General features: G+C 40.8%; 1 protein-coding gene across 1 annotated transcript in view; it reads left to right on the top strand.

Annotated features, from left to right (window-relative positions):
• The first annotated feature begins 2,858 nt into the window (after positions 1 to 2,858).
• LOC126989232 (tRNA dimethylallyltransferase-like) overlaps positions 2,859 to 16,109 on the top strand; it is a 70,611-nt gene continuing 57,360 nt past the window's right edge. Inside the window, exons 1-2 of the mRNA XM_050847866.1 lie at positions 2,859 to 3,023; positions 10,969 to 11,918. Coding sequence (XP_050703823.1) covers positions 2,880 to 3,023; positions 10,969 to 11,918 — 1,094 coding nt within the window. The 5' untranslated portion in view covers positions 2,859 to 2,879. The remainder of the gene's footprint in view (positions 3,024 to 10,968; positions 11,919 to 16,109) is intronic.

Genomic DNA, 16,109 nt, shown 5'->3' with positions numbered 1-16,109 from the left:
CTCCTCAATATCAAGGTGCTGTTATCTGTTCCTCAATATCAAGGTGCTGTCATCTGTTCCTCAATATCAAGGTGCTGTTATCTGTTCCTCAATATCAAGGTGCTGTCATCTGTTCCTCAATATCAAGGTGCTGTTATCTGTTCCTCAATATCAAGGTGCTGTTATCTGTTCCTCAATATCAAGGTGCTGTTATCTGTTCCTCAATATCAAGGTGCTGTTATCTGTTCCTCAATATCAAGGTGCTGTTATCTGTTCCTCAATATCAAGGTGCTGTTATCTGTTCCTCAATATCAAGGTGCTGTCATCTGTTCCTCAACATCAAGGTGCTGTCATCTGTTCCTCAATATCAAGGTGCTGTTATCTGTTCCTCAATATCAAGGTGCTGTCATCTGCTCCTCAATATCAAGGTGCTGTCATCTGCTCCTCAATATCAAGGTGCTGTTATCTGCTCCTCAATATCAAGGTGCTGTTATCTGCTCCTCAATATCAAGGTGCTGTCATCTGCTCCTCAATATCAAGGTGCTGTCATCTGTTCCTCAATATCAAGGTGCTGTCATCTGCTCCTCAATATCAAGGTGCTGTCATCTGTTCCTCAATATCAAGGTGCTGTCATCTGTTCCTCAATATCAAGGTGCTGTCATCTGTTCCTCAATATCAAGGTGCTGTCATCTGTTCCTCAATATCAAGGTGCTGTCATCTGCTCCTCAATATCAAGGTGCTGTCATCTGTTCCTCAATATCAAGGTGCTGTCATCTGCTCCTCAATATCAAGGTGCTGTTATCTGTTCCTCAATATCAAGGTGCTGTCATCTGCTCCTCAATATCAAGGTGCTGTCATCTGCTCCTCAATATCAAGGTGCTGTCATCTGCTCCTCAATATCAAGGTGCTGTTATCTGTTCCTCAATATCAAGGTGCTGTCATCTGTTCCTCAATATCAAGGTGCTGTCATCTGCTCCTCAATATCAAGGTGCTGTTATCTGTTCCTCAATATCAAGGTGCTGTCATCTGTTCCTCAATATCAAGGTGCTGTTATCTGTTCCCCAATATCAAGGTGCTGTTATCTGCTCCTCAATATCAAGGTGCTGTCATCTGTTCCCCAATATCAAGGTGCTGTTATCTGTTCCTCAATATCAAGGTGCTGTTATCTGTTCCTCAATATCAAGGTGCTGTTATCTGCTCCTCAATATCAAGGTGCTGTTATCTGTTCCTCAATATCAAGGTGCTGTTATCTGTTCCTCAATATCAAGGTGCTGTTATCTGCTCCTCAATATCAAGGTGCTGTCATCTGTTCCCCAATATCAAGGTGCTGTTATCTGCTCCTCAATATCAAGGTGCTGTCATCTGTTCCTCAATATCAAGGTGCTGTCATCTGCTCCTCAATATCAAGGTGCTGTCATCTGCTCCTCAATATCAAGGTGCTGTCATCTGCTCCTCAATATCAAGGTGCTGTCATCTGCTCCTCAATATCAAGGTGCTGTCATCTGTTCCTCAATATCAAGGTGCTGTTATCTGTTCCTCAATATCAAGGTGCTGTCATCTGCTCCTCAATATCAAGGTGCTGTTATCTGTTCCTCAATATCAAGGTGCTGTTATCTGTTCCTCAATATCAAGGTGCTGTCATCTGCTCCTCAATATCAAGGTGCTGTCATCTGCTCCTCAATATCAAGGTGCTGTCATCTGCTCCTCAATATCAAGGTGCTGTCATCTGCTCCCCAGGCCCCAAGCGGCTGTCGAGCAGATTAAATCACCAAAATCTCTCTCTCTCTCTCTCTCTCTCTCTCTCTCTCTCTCTCTCTCTCTCTCTCTGATGAGTGTGATGAGTGAGGTGTGGGTGCTGTAAGGAGGCAGGGTGCTGGAGCGTACGCCCGTACCGAAGGTAAACGAGGATCAAGCCTCTGCCTGTAAACCCTGAAACTACACCTCGCCCATCGTGAGTAGTGGGGGGATTCAGGAGCTGCCCTGTGTAGCCCACCCGTCCTCTTGCAGGCTCCTTGTGTTCTTATGTTCTTATGTTCTCTCTCTCACCCTTCGTTCTGGTGGTCAGCGTTGTTAGATGTGCGATAATTCCCTCAAAAATTCGATAAACTGTTCAGCTTTAGGAACGTAGATTTATGCTTTTAACTCGCAGTAAAACAAATAATTAACGTATATAAGAATAAGTATGCTTGAGTATCGTTGTTTTGTGTGGATGTGATAGTTTTAGGTAAGAAATCGGTAAGTATAATATGCTGAGTACGACAATCTGATGACGCTCTGGTGATACTTGGCCCCGCCTCACCGCCACCACTTCTTAACATAAATCAAATCACGAGAAAATTGTTATGTACTACGAAAAAGGCATTATAAAGGCTACATTCTATTTTAGTCCAATATTTCGGTCACTAGGAGGCGTTGTCAGAGGCTTTAAAATCTTTACTTACTGCAAAATTCATTAATATCAGAATGTAAATGATTATAATATTAGAGAAAGCAAAATTAATTAAGAAGAACATGGTAAAAGTGAATTTGATATGATGAATTAAATATAACTTGCTTGAAGTACTCTAGGATATATTAGAGTTAAAATAATCGTTCATAACAATATACCAAACATCGGAGAAACTAAAAACTAGCCCACAAAATAAAACTTGATAAGAAATAACACTAAAGATCAGTATATTATGTCTCTTAATATAAAGTTTACCAAATGTTATGATATTGAGTAGACTCGTATCTCTAACCCAATATGAGGAAAAATAAAATTAACCCAGAAAACCTTAACAACAAATAAAAATAGATATAACAAACTAACTTTCAACTGTTAATATAAAGTTTGAGATGGTGTACAATAATAAATAGCCTCGTATCCCCCCCATAAAGGATCAGCTGGGACAGTCAACATGGCCTCCGTCCTGGGCCCAGCGCGCGCCGCCCGCCTCCCTATAATCGTGGTTTTGGGCGCCACGGGGACGGGGAAATCAAAGCTCGCCTTGGAATTAGCAACGAGATTCAAAGGAGAAATAATCAGCGCCGACTCCATGCAGGTGAGGTGAAGGAGAACCAAGAAATAGGGTGTGAAATTCGGGGATAGCGGCCGGTTGGTGGTGGAGGGGGTGTTATTTTTACGATTTTGGGGGGTTTATATTTGTTTCCCAGGGATGTTGTGCCGGCTGTGTATTCTGCATTCCTTCCTCTTTATATGTGAGGGAGGAGAAATTGGTGCATGGGAGGATTATTCTAATATTCGCGTTTTTTGTGTCGGCCATGCGGTTGTGATGTTGGTTGAGTTGCTGTTATTTTTCCGTTTTTTTTAGCTTTTATATTTGTTTCCCAGGGATGTTATGCCGGCTGTGTATTCTACATTACTTCCTCTTTCGATGTGAGGGAGAAGAAGGTTGTGCATTGGAGGATTATTGTAATATTCGTGTTTTTGTTTCGGCCATGCGGTGGTGATGGTGGTTGAGGTGCTGTTATTTTTCCGTTTTTTTAGCCTTTATATTTATTTCTTATGGATTTTACGCCGTCTGTGTATTCTTTATTGTCTCCTCTTTCCATGCGAGGGAGGAAAAGGTGGATTCATCGGCGGATTTGTGGAATATTCGCGTTTTTCTGTCTTCCATTGTCTCAGCCATGCGGTGGTGATGGTGGTGGAAGTGGTTTTATTTTCACGTTTTTTTATCATTTATGTTTATTTCCTAGGGACTTTACGCCGTCCACGCCTTCTTAATTGTCTCCTCTTTCTATTTGAGGGAGGAAAAGGTGGATTCATCGACGGATTTGTGTAATATAAGTGTTTTAAGTGAGGTCCATTGTCTCAGCCATGTGCTTGGGCGGGGGCGTCGGAAAGGAGGAAGAGGAAGGAGTAATCGACTAAATTTACCCCCTTCCTCAATTTCAGTCTTAGGTGTGGTTCTTTTTTGGTGCTTAGGTGCTAGAATGGTTGCCTACACGTCACTTATCATCGGTATTAACGTGGAATAAGCGAGATATGAAGGGTGGGTGAGGAGGGAGAGGAAGGAGTTATCGACTAATTTTACCCCCTTCCTCAATTTCAGTCTTAGGTGTGGTTCTTTTTTGGTGTTCAGGTGCTAGAATGGTTGCTTAGACGTCACTTACCATCTGTATTAATGTGGAATAAAGGAGATATGAAGGGTGGGTGACGAGGGAGTGACAGGAGGAAGAAGAAGGAGTTGTTGACTGATTTTACCTTTTTCCTTAATATCAGAGTTAGTAATGGTTCTTTTTTGGTGTTCAGGTGCTAGAATGGTTGCTTAGACGTCACTCATCATCGGTATTAACGTGGAATAAGGGAGATATGAAGGGTGGGTGAGGAGGGAGCGACGGGAGGAATGGATGGAGTTCTCTGGTGATTTTCCCTTTTCCTCAATTTCAAAGTTAGTAATGGTTCTGTTTTGGTGTTCAGGTGCTAGAATGGTTGCTTACACGTCACTTATCATCGATATTAACGTGAAATAAGGGAGATATGAAGGGTGGGTGAGGAGGGAGTGACAGAAGGAAGAGGAAGGAGTTGTCGACTGATTTTACCCTTTTCCTCAATTTCAAAGTTAGTAATGATTCTGTTTTGGTGTTCAGGTGCTAGAATGGTTGCTTACACGTCACTTATCATCGGTATTAACGTGGAATAAGGGAGATATGAAGGGTGGGTGAGGAGGGAGAGGAAGGAGTTATCGACTAATTTTACCTTTTTCCTTAATATCAGAGTTAGTTACGGTTCTTTTTTGGTGCTTTGGTGCTAGAATGGTTGCTTAGACGTCACTCATCATCTGTATTAACGTGGAATAAGGGAGATATGAAGGGTGGGTGAGGAGGGAGCGACGGGAGGAATGGATGGAGTTCTCTGGTGATTTTCCTTTTTTCCTCCATATTAAGGCTGTGTGGTGCTTTTTTAGACATGTGGTTACTAGGTTCATTTGTCTGATGCCATATATTTGCTCTGCTGAAGGGAAATAAAGGAGACATAAATGTAGTTAATAGTCATTGAATTTTCGACTGATTTTTCCTTTTTCCTCTATTTCCAAGCAATGTACTGGACTTTCTTGGTGGTGAGGTGCTAGAATGGTTGCTTACATGTTGCTTATTGGCTGTGATAACGTGGAATAAGGGAGATATAAAGGGAAGAAGACACGGTTATGGCAGGAGATGAGTGAATTTTCGACTGAATTTTCCCTTTTCCTCTATTTCCAAGCAACGCACAGGACTGTCTTGGTGTTTAGGTTCTAGAATGGTTGCTTACTGGCTGTGATAACATGAAATAAGGGAGGTATAAAGGGTAGAAGATGCAGTAATGACAGGAGATGAGTGAATGGTCAACTGATTTTTCCCTTTTCCTCTATTTCCAAGCAACGCACAGGACTGTCTTGGTGTTTAGGTGCTAGAATGGTTGCTTACTGGCTGTGATAACTTGAAATAAGGGAGATATAAAGGGTAGAAGACAGTAATGGCTGGAGATGAGTGAATTTTCAACTGATTTTTCCCTTTTCCTCTATTTCCAAGCAACGTACAGGACTACCTTGGTGTTTAGGTTCTAGAATGGTTGCTTACATGTTGCTTACTGGCTGTGATAACTTGAAATAAGGGAAGTATAAAGGGTAGAAAATGCGGTAATGACAGGAGATGAGTGAATTGTCGACTGAATTTTTCCTTTTCCTCTATTTCCAAGCAATGCACAGGACTGTCTTGGTGTTTAGGTTCTTGAATGGTTGCTTACATGTCACTTATTGGCTATGATAACATGAAATAGGGGAGACATATAGGATTACAAGAGGAGGCATATGGGATTACAAGAGGAGGCATATAGGATTACAAGAGGAGGCATATGGGCTTACAAGAGGAGGCATATGGGATTACAAGAGGAGGTGGTAATGCTTGTAATATTTTTTCCCATCTCCTTCAATTCCGACATTACATACAAGAAATGGGTGTAATTGTATAGTTTAACCAATCAATACATACAAGAAATGGGTGTAATTCTATAGTTTAACCAATCAATACATACAAGAAATGGGTGTAATTCTATAGTTTAACCAATCAATACATACAAGAAATGGGTGTAATTCTATTGTTTTACCGATCAATACATACAAGAAATGGGTGTAATTCTATAGTTTTACCAATCAATACATACAAGAAATGGGTGTAATTCTATAGTTTTACCAATCAATACATACAAGAAATGGGTGTAATTCTATAGTTTTACCAGTCAACACATACAAGAAATGGGTGTAATTGTATAGTTTAACCAATCAATACATACAAGAAATGGGTGTAATTGTATAGTTTAACCAATCAATACATACAAGAAATGGGTGTAATTGTATAGTTTAACCAATCAATACATACAAGAAATGGGTGTAATTCTATAGTTTAACCAATCAATACATACAAGAAATGGGTGTAATTGTATAGTTTAACCAATCAATACATACAAGAAATGGGTGTAATTCTATTGTTTTACCGATCAATACATACAAGAAATGGGTGTAATTCTATAGTTTTACCAATCAATACATACAAGAAATGGGTGTAATTCTATAGTTTTACCAATCAATACATACAAGAAATGGGTGTAATTCTATAGTTTTACCAGTCAACACATACAAGAAATGGGTGTAATTGTATAGTTTTACCAATCAATACATACAAGAAATGGGTGTAATTCTATAGTTTTACCAATCAGTACATACAAGACATGGGTGTAATTCTATAGTTTACCAATCAATACATACAAGAAATGGGTGTAATTGTATAGTTTTACCAATCAATACATACAAGAAATGGGTGTAATTCTATAGTTTTACCAATCAATACATACAAGAAATGGGTGTAATTCTATAGTTTACCAATCAATACATACAAGAAATGGGTGTAATTGTATAGTTTACCAATCAATACATACAAGAAATGGGTGTAATTCTATAGTTTTACCAATCAATACATACAAGAAATGGGTGTAATTCTATAGTTTTACCAGTCAACACATACAAGAAATGGGTGTAATTGTATAGTTTACCAATCAATACATACAAGAAATGGGTGTAATTCTATAGTTTTACCAATCAATACATGCAAGAAATGGGTGTAATTCTATAGTTTCACCAATCAAGGCTGGGGAAGGGTTCAGGTGGTGTGGGAGTGTCGCCGCATCAGTGTCCCACAGAAACACACACAAGCCCCTACAGGTGTACATAACAAGATATTCAAGTTGTATTTTGTCATATCGTCACCTTCGTCAACAAACCGCCTAAGTCATTATCTTCTACTTCTCAGGAAATCAGAAAAAGACTGTAATCATCTCATTTTCCTTAACCCAGCAGCAGCGGGGATCATGTTTCGTAATGGTCCCTCTATGTGAGAAAAAAAAAAAAAATCATCACTCACTCAAACCATTTCATAATATATATCAAAGCATTTGCGATCAGTTTATGTATCAGGTATTTTGGGGGGTTTATATCATGGCACAAATTTGGCCTGTCACTGCTACACGGTAAAGCCACAAATTTGGCCCGTCGCTGCTACACGGTAAAGCCACAAATTTGGCCCGTCGCTACTACACAGTAAAGCTACAAATTTGGCCCGTCGCTGCTACCGGGTTAAGATTTAGGTAGAAATGAAAAGGCCAATTCTAGAACACTCAAATCCTGAATGGCGAAGGCAACTATACAAAAATGGGCGTCATGTTTGAAAATTGATGTTGACAAAAACCTGGAAATCGCTTAAAAATTACTTCGGTGACTATTTTATGAGGTAATGACTTATTCAGCTGACATAAGGTTCATCAGATATTTTAACCCAGTAGCTGCGGGGATCATGTTTCTTAAAGGCCCTTCCCTCTAAGCGAGAAAAATGAGTAAAAATCATCACTCACACAAACCATTTCATAATATAGAAATGCGTTTGTGATCAGTCTATGTATCATCTATTTTTGGGATTATATTATGGCAAAAATTTGGCCCGTCGCTACTACACGGTAAAGCTACAAATTTGGCCCGTCACTACTACACGGTAAAGCTACAAATTTGGCCCGTCACTACTACACGGTAAAGCTACAAATTTGGCCCGTCACTACTACACGGTAAAGCTACAAATTTGGCCCGTCACTACTACACGGTAAAGCCACAAATTTGGCCCGTCACTACTACACGGTAAAGCTACAAATTTGGCCCGTCGCTACTACACGGTAAAGCTACAAATTTGGCCCGTCACTACTACACGGTAAAGCTACAAATTTGGCCCGTCGCTACTACACGGTAAAGCTACAAATTTGGCCCGTCGCTACTACACGGTAAAGCTACAAATTTGGCCCGTCTCTGCTACCGGGTTAAGGTGGGGTATTGAATTAGGGTGCATGGAAGTTGGTGTTCGCTGCCAGGGGTGACACATTATCCAACTCCTGACTCGTATTTCCTGGCTTCTGATCACTAACTCTTATCCACCACCATGAAGGATTAACAGTTTTGGCAGTATCTATAATTACATGACGTTCTCGGTGTGGCTGTGAAGGTTCCAGGCTCAGAAATCAGGATATATGATATGAGGTGTAGCTCCACATATTGAAAACACAGGGTTATTTATAGCAACATGTCACTCGCCCCAACCATCACGGCGTGCACGACACGCTGCGTGATTATGTTAAAAAAATGAGTGTCGTGCGCGCCGTGATGGTTGGGGCAAGTGACATGTTGCTATAAATAACCCTGTGTTTTCAATATGTGGAGCTTCATCTGCATTCTGATCACACCATTGTGTTCACGAGAGATTTTCCTACGTAACGTAATAATATATTTCTGCAGTCAATGGACAACTGTTGAATATAGTGAGCATAATTAAAACATGTTATAAACATTTTTTTAACATCTTCACAGTTCAACTCATCGTAATACCGTTTTCTTATTTGTTTTGTCGAGTTTTTACAATATTTGATTCTACAGTCACTGCTGAGTCTGATGGTGTCAACCAAAACTGGCTATCTCGTATGTGAGTTGAGCTATGGCATATAATATAGAAACATGTCTCACAAGAGCATGCAAGATGTGGTCCAACATGAGTGTCTGTGAGAGAGCAGTGCAGCCAATCAGCTGCAAGCTTACCAACCTGCCTAGGCGCCAGGAATCTAGCTTAAGTGAACCTACTTTAGTATCTGGTGATAGTTTGCTGTTTCAGTGGCAACAGGGCACCATTTTCGTTGGGATAGTTAGGTTACTATTCACCAAAACATATTAACTTTCAAGTCAATCTGGGCCATCACTGGACGGACAGGGCACAAAGTTATCACCTGAAAACTGATAAAAGTGATGATAGTTAGGCCATTCTGGCTCCGGCATAATTTTTTTCTCTAATAAACACATCAAATTTTTTTCCCCCCAGTCACACACGAGGTAAAAGTGGCGACTAAACCGTTGAGGCAGCATTCTGTTTCCGGCGGCACCTGAATTCCTGCTGCAATGTGTGGTGGAGCAAGTCAAGGAAATGCAACCGTATAGCGAGTCATTCCTAGGCCTTTTTTTTTATTTATTTTTTTATTTATTTATTTATTTTTTTTTTTTTTACTTACTTATTTTTTTTTTTTTACAGCAAGAGAGGCAGCTCAAGGGACACTAAAACAATGTAGCAACAAAAAAGCCTGGATCTGGATATATGATGCGCAGGACACCTTTCAGGCACATAACACGCATACTTGTGTTGGCTGTTGGGGGGACGGGGGAGCCGGGTGTGCAGGGGGGGGAAGTGAATGAAGTGTAGTTGTTAGTGTTGGTGTGTTGTGGTGACAAGTGCGTGTGTATTTGTTTTCTGGATGAGTCTATTGTACCGCAGTCTAAAATCTGATGAGGAAGGTTGTTCCAGTCACGTATGGTGCGTAGAAAGTATGAGTGCTTGTATGCGTCAGTGTTAGTGTGATATGTTTGGTAAATGTAGTTGTGCAATTCTTCTGTTGAACTCGGCCAGCGTGGGGCATGTAGAGTCTGGCACGGATTTGGCCTTCACTGGTAGCCTGGTAACCTATCCTCCCCAGTCTTTCTCTGCCTCTGTGGTGGATAGTGGAGTGTTTCCCTGTGGTATTGGTGTGCTGGATATCCCCTCCCAAGGTGCAGGACTTTATATTTTCCCTCATTAAATTGTAGCAGCCACTTTTTGCTCCACTCCTGTAGCTTGATGATGTCTTTTTGGCGGAAATCCACAGCCAGTATTTCAAAACACGATTTGGTCAACATTATAAAAACGGCAGACCGCTTAATGTGTTTCTAATCCCTCCTCGTCGCCACTCTTGTTTCCATTCCCATCCCCCATTAAAATCACTATAGGCTTCAAAATATGAGTTCAAAATGGGAGATATGGGTGAAAATTCAAGGTTACGAGAGGCGGAGATGAGCGCTGAGGGCAGGTGTAGGCCTATGTCCACTTATACTTCCTTTACAGAGTCATAATTTAGTATATTTCTTCTCTCCGTTTTCTCTTTTTCCGTCCCTTTCTCTTCTTAGTTTTCTTTTTCCTCTTCTCTCCTTTCTCCTCTCAGTTTTCTTTTTCTCCTTCTCTCTCTCTCCTTTCTCCTATCTTCTCTCTTCTCACTCTTTTTTCTCTTTTTCTCCACTTCTTTCTCTTCTTAGTTTTCCTTTTCCTTTTCTCTCCTTTCTGCTTTCTCCTATCCTTCTTCCTAACCTTCTCTTCTTCTCTCCTTTTTCTCCTTTCTCCTATCTTCTTCCTCACCTCTTTTCTCTACATTTTCTGATTTTCACCTTTCTCCATCTCTTTCTTTTCTCCATTTTCTGTTTCCTCTTCTCTCCACTCCTCTCTCCTATCGTCCTTCTTACCTCTCCTCCCGAAATTGACCTCTCTTTTTGGACACTCCTTTGACTAGCAGGCTTTTTTTTTATATATATTTTTCTTTACGCCCTTGAACTGTCTCCTTAGCTGTAAAAAAAAAATATATATGTTCCTGACCTTACCTCACCACCCTCGTCATCTCCCCCACAGGTGTACAAGGGGCTGGACATCATCACCAACAAGGTCACACCCGAGGAGGCCGCCCAAGCCCCACACCACATCCTCGGCTTCCTCGACCCCTTATCTCGCTTCACCGTCACTGATTTCCGCAACGCCGCCCTGCCCGTGGTGGAGCGACTGCTGGCAGAGGACAAAGTGCCGGTGATTGTAGGCGGCACGAACTACTACATCGAGAGCCTCCTTTGGCATGTCCTGATCGATGGGGTGCCGAAGGGGAGCGACGGGAAGCTGGTTTACGAGAGGGATAAGGAGCTGTATAGTGGTGGAGGTGGTAGTGGGGAGAAAAAGAGAGATTCTGTGGTTAGTGGTGATGGGTTTTTTGCGTCGAAGCGAAGTCGTGTGAGTGATGATGATGTTGGTGGTGAGGGTGGAAGGAACGTCACCACTCACCATCGCAACGCAGAAAACGGCGAGAGAGTGACGGGACGCAGTGAAAGTGAGGGAAAGGAAACGGACGAAGGAAAAGATCATGACCAGGAAAATGAGGAAAGTGTGCGTGTTAGTGGTGGCGATGGCGATGAAAGTGGCGTCCAGGAAAGTGATATCAAAAGTGGCGATAGAGTTTTAAGTGATGGTGGTGAAAGTGGCGTCCGTAAAAGTGATATCAAAAGTGACGATGGAGTTTTAAGTGATGGTGGTGAAAGTGTCGCCCATAAAAGTGATGTCAAAAGTGGTGGTGATGGAGTTTTAAGTGACAAGGACAGTGGTGATGATGGTGGTGAAAGTGGCGTCCGTGAAAGTGGCGACGGAGTTTTAAGTGAGAAAGATTGTGGTGGTGATATTGGTGGTGATATTGGTGGTGGGTTGACGGTGTGGCAGGAGACAGACACCCCCACCCAGGAGCTCTACCAGCGTCTCCGTCAAGTGGACCCGGAGATAGCCGACACCTACCACCCTAATGAGCGGCGGAAAATCATCAGGTGAGTGTTGTTGTTGTTGTTTTTTCTTTTTTCTATCTTCTTTTTTCCTCAACTTCTCTTCTTCTCTCCCTTTTCTCCACCCCTTGTTCTTTTAGCTTCTTCCTCGACAGAAGAAGAAGAAGAAGAAGAAGAAGAAGAGCTTGCAATATGGCTACAAAAATATCACTTGCAATCATCCTCTACTCTATACTGTAGCCTAAGATGGAGGGAGACATAGACCTGGTAGTGTGACCCTTCCTCTGTACCATGAACCTAAAGAAACACACATTTGACAAGGCTTTCATGGGAGTTTTGGGCATTTCCAGGGATAGTTTTGTGACCCTGGTGGTAGTGTGACCCTTCCTCTGTACCATGAACCTAAAGAAACACACATTTGACTAGGCTTTCATGGGAGTTTTGGGCATTTCCAGGGATAATTTTGTGACCCTGGTGGTAGTGTGACCCTTCCTCTGTACCATGAACCTAAAGAAACACACATTATAACCCGACTGATCTCCTCTTTGGTGGTGGTGGTGAGAAAAAGAGAGATTCCGTGGTTGGTTGTGATTTTTTTTTTTTTTTTTTTTTTTTTTGCGTTGAAGCGTAGTCTTGTGAGTGGTGGTGATGGTGATGAAAATCTCTTTTAATCTTTCACACATGTTCAGTCATTCTCTCTCTCTCTCTCTCTCTCTCTCTCTCTCTCTCTCTCTCTCTCTCTCTCTCTCTCTCTCTCTCTCTCTCTCGCTCGCTCAGGTGTGGGTGTGTGTGAGAGAGAGAGAGAGGGCAGACGGAGGAGAAAGAGGACAGTTAGATGATGAGGAGGAGGAGGAGGGATAAGGAGGAGGAGGGAGAAGGAGGAGGAAGAGGATGTAGTGGTTTGGATATAGAAGACAAATGAAGGAAGAGGAGGAGGAGGAGGAGGAGGAGGTTAGACAGCAGACAAATGAAGGAGGAGGAGGAGGAAGAGCAACAGGTGTGTATAGATGACAGATGGAGGAGGAGGAGGAGGAGGAAGAGGAAGCGCAACAGGTTTGTAGAGGAAGAACATTCTGAAGACGACTGATAGAGGAGGAGGAGGAGGAGGAGGAGGCAGGTGTGTTTAAGAAGGCAGGTGAAGAGACTGATAAAAAAGGAAGATAAGAACAGGAGTAGAAATTATTATTATTATTATTATTATTATTATTATTATTATTATTATTATTATTATTATTATTATTATTAATATTATCATTATTATTATCATTTTTGTCATTTTTTTATTAGCTACATCAAAGTAACTGGAAAATGAGGTAATGAAAGAGAGAGAGAGATTGCAATAGGAAAAAGAAGAAGAAAATTTAAAAGCAAGAAGGAAGATACAGAGAGAGAGAGAGAGAGAGAGTTCTACAACTGCCCAAAGGAACAAAGGGACAAGGTGATTTTTTCCTTTTATTCTGTTTTCTTTTTTTTTCTCTATCTGTCACAAAAGAAGGTAGACTATGGGCTCGAGAGAGAGAGAGAGAGAGAGAGAGAGAGATTGTTGAGCATTGAGATAACATTAATTAATACGAAAAATAGAACTCTTCCATATATATAAGTGTTTTAAAAAGTAATTGTCTACATAGTTATCGAACACACTTATAAATTATCGTACACACTTATAATTATCGTACACACTTATAATTATCGTACACTTTTATAATGATTGTACACACTTAGATTATCGTACGCACTTATAATTGTCGTACACACTTACAATTATCGTACCGTACACACATAATTATCGTACGTCATATTAGTCCTCATCAACAAGAGTGTGTCTGATATATAGTCTTTTTTTTTTTTTTACCTGTTTTCAAGGCGTGGTTAATTAGTTTTGTTGATTTTTCTTTGTATATCACTTTTTCTTACGCCTGAGTGTGTAACAATACTTAAATCTGTGAAAATCTTGCACTACTAACTAACTATACTACTAACTACTAACTCTGAAAACGTAAGTACAAAGTCAAATCATCCACAGAAACTTCACAAATCCATTCAAGTTATCACCCATTCATTTTTTTTTTTTTTCCATTTTCTATTAGTCTCTCCTGATGTCTGCTTTTGTATATATTTATTTTTAACCCCTTTATTCTATTCTGCATTATAGCTGAGTCACCCCTTATTAAATTCATGTAACACCTTATTCCTTCATATATCAAGTCAGCTCTCTCTCTCTCTCTCTCTCTCTCTCTCTCTCTCTCTCTCTCTCTCTCTCTCTCTCTCTCTCTCTCTCTCTCTCTCTCTCTCTCTCTCTCTCTCGTGTGTGTGTGTGTGTGTGTGTGTGTGATACCTGGTGGGCCATAGTGTGTCATCTCGTGTTTCCTTAAGTGCCCCCGCGGAACTATACACTAGCCTACCGTTTTCTTTTTCTTTCTTTCCTCTATCTTCCTTTTTCTACCTCCCTTCTTCCTCGTCTTTTCCTTATCTATCTTTTTCCTTTCTTTTTCTATTTTGTTTTTATCTTCCTTTCGTATCTAATATCTCTCCTTTCTTCTTCTATTTTGCTTCTTCTATCTTCCCTTTTCTACCTCTCATCTTCCTCGTCTTTTCCTTATCTCCTATCTTTTTCCTTTCTTTTTACTATTTTGCTTTATTCTTCCTTTCGTATCTAATCTCTTTCTCCTTTCTTCTTCTATTTTGCTTCTTCTATCTTCCCTTTTCTACCTCTCATCTTCCTCGTCTTTTCCTTATCTCCTATCTTTTTCCTTTCTTTTTCTATTTTGCTTTATTCTTCCTTTCGTATCTAATCTCTCTCCTTTCTTCTTCTATTTTGCTTCTTCTATCTTCCCTTTTCTACCTCTCATCTTCCTCGTCTTTTCCTTATCTCCTATCTTTTTCCTTTCTTTTTCTATTTTGCTTTATTCTTCCTTTCGTATCTAATCTCTTTCTCCTTTCTTCTTCTATTTTGCTTCTTCTATCTTCCTTTTTCTACCTCTCATCTTCCTCGTCTTTTCCTTATCTATCTTTTTCCTTTCTTTTTCTATTTTGCTTTTATCTTCCTTTCGTATCTAATCTCTTTCTCCTTTCTTCTTCTATTTTGCTTCTTCTATCTTCCTTTTTCTACCTCTCATCTTCCTCGTCTTTTCCTTATCTATCTTTTTCCTTTCTTTTTCTATTTTGCTTTTATCTTCCTTTCGTATCTAATCTCTTTCTCCTTTCTTCTTCTATTTTGCTTCTTCTATCTTCCCTTTTCTACCTCCCTTCTTCCTCGTCTTTTCCTTATCTATCTTTTTCCTTTTTCTATTTTGCTTTTATCTTCCTTTCGTATCTAATCTCTTTCTCCTTTCTTCTTCTATTTTGCTTCTTTTATCTCCCTTTCTGTATCTCCCATCTTCCTCGTCTTTTCCTTATCTCCTATCTTTTTGCTTTCTTTTTACTATTTTGCTTTTATCTTCCTTTCGTATCTAATCTCTCTCCTTTCTTCTTCTATTTTGCTTCTTCTATCTTCCTTTTTCTACCTCTCATCTTCCTCGTCTTTTCCTTATCTATCTTTTTCCTTTCTTTTTCTATTTTGCTTTTATCTTCCTTTCGTATCTAATCTCTTTCTCCTTTCTTCTTCTATTTTGCTTCTTTTATCTCCCTTTCTGTATCTCCCATCTTCCTTCCATTTTCCTTGCATCTCCTGTCTTTCTCCCAGCCTTATATCGCTTACTTTCCTTATAGCTATCACATGGCTATCCGTATCCAACTCCTATCTTCTCCCTTTTATCTCTCTCTTCTATCTCTCTTGTATTTCTCCCTTCCTCTCCCTCCTCTCTCTCACTCCCTCTCTCCTTCCTCCCTCCCTTGTATTTCTCCCTTCCTCTCCCTCTCTTGTATTTCTCCCTTCTTCTCCCTCCCTTCCTCTCCCTTCCTTCCTCTCTCTCCCTCCCTCTCTTGTATTTCTCCCTTCCTCTCCCTCCTCCTCTCTCCTTCCCTCTCTCTCTCTCCTCCCTCCCATGTATTCTCCCTTCCTCTCCGTCTCTTGTATTTCTCCCTCCTCTCCCTTCCTTCCTCTCTCTCCCTCCCTCTCTTGTATTCTCCCTTCCTCTTCCTCCCTTGTATTTCTCCCTTCCTCTCCCTCCCTTGTATTTCTCCCTTCCTCTCCCTCCCTTTGTATTTCTCCCTCCCTTCCTCTCTCTCCCATCCTCTCTCTCCCTTCCTTTCTCTCCCGTCCTTTCTCTCCCGTCCTTTCTCTCTCCCTCCCTCTGG

Source organism: Eriocheir sinensis, unplaced genomic scaffold (assembly GCF_024679095.1).
Source record: "Eriocheir sinensis breed Jianghai 21 unplaced genomic scaffold, ASM2467909v1 Scaffold1106, whole genome shotgun sequence".
Lineage (NCBI taxonomy): Eukaryota > Metazoa > Arthropoda > Malacostraca > Decapoda > Varunidae > Eriocheir > Eriocheir sinensis.
Note: the sequence above shows the minus strand (reverse complement) of the source record. Positions and strands in the feature narration are given on the sequence as shown.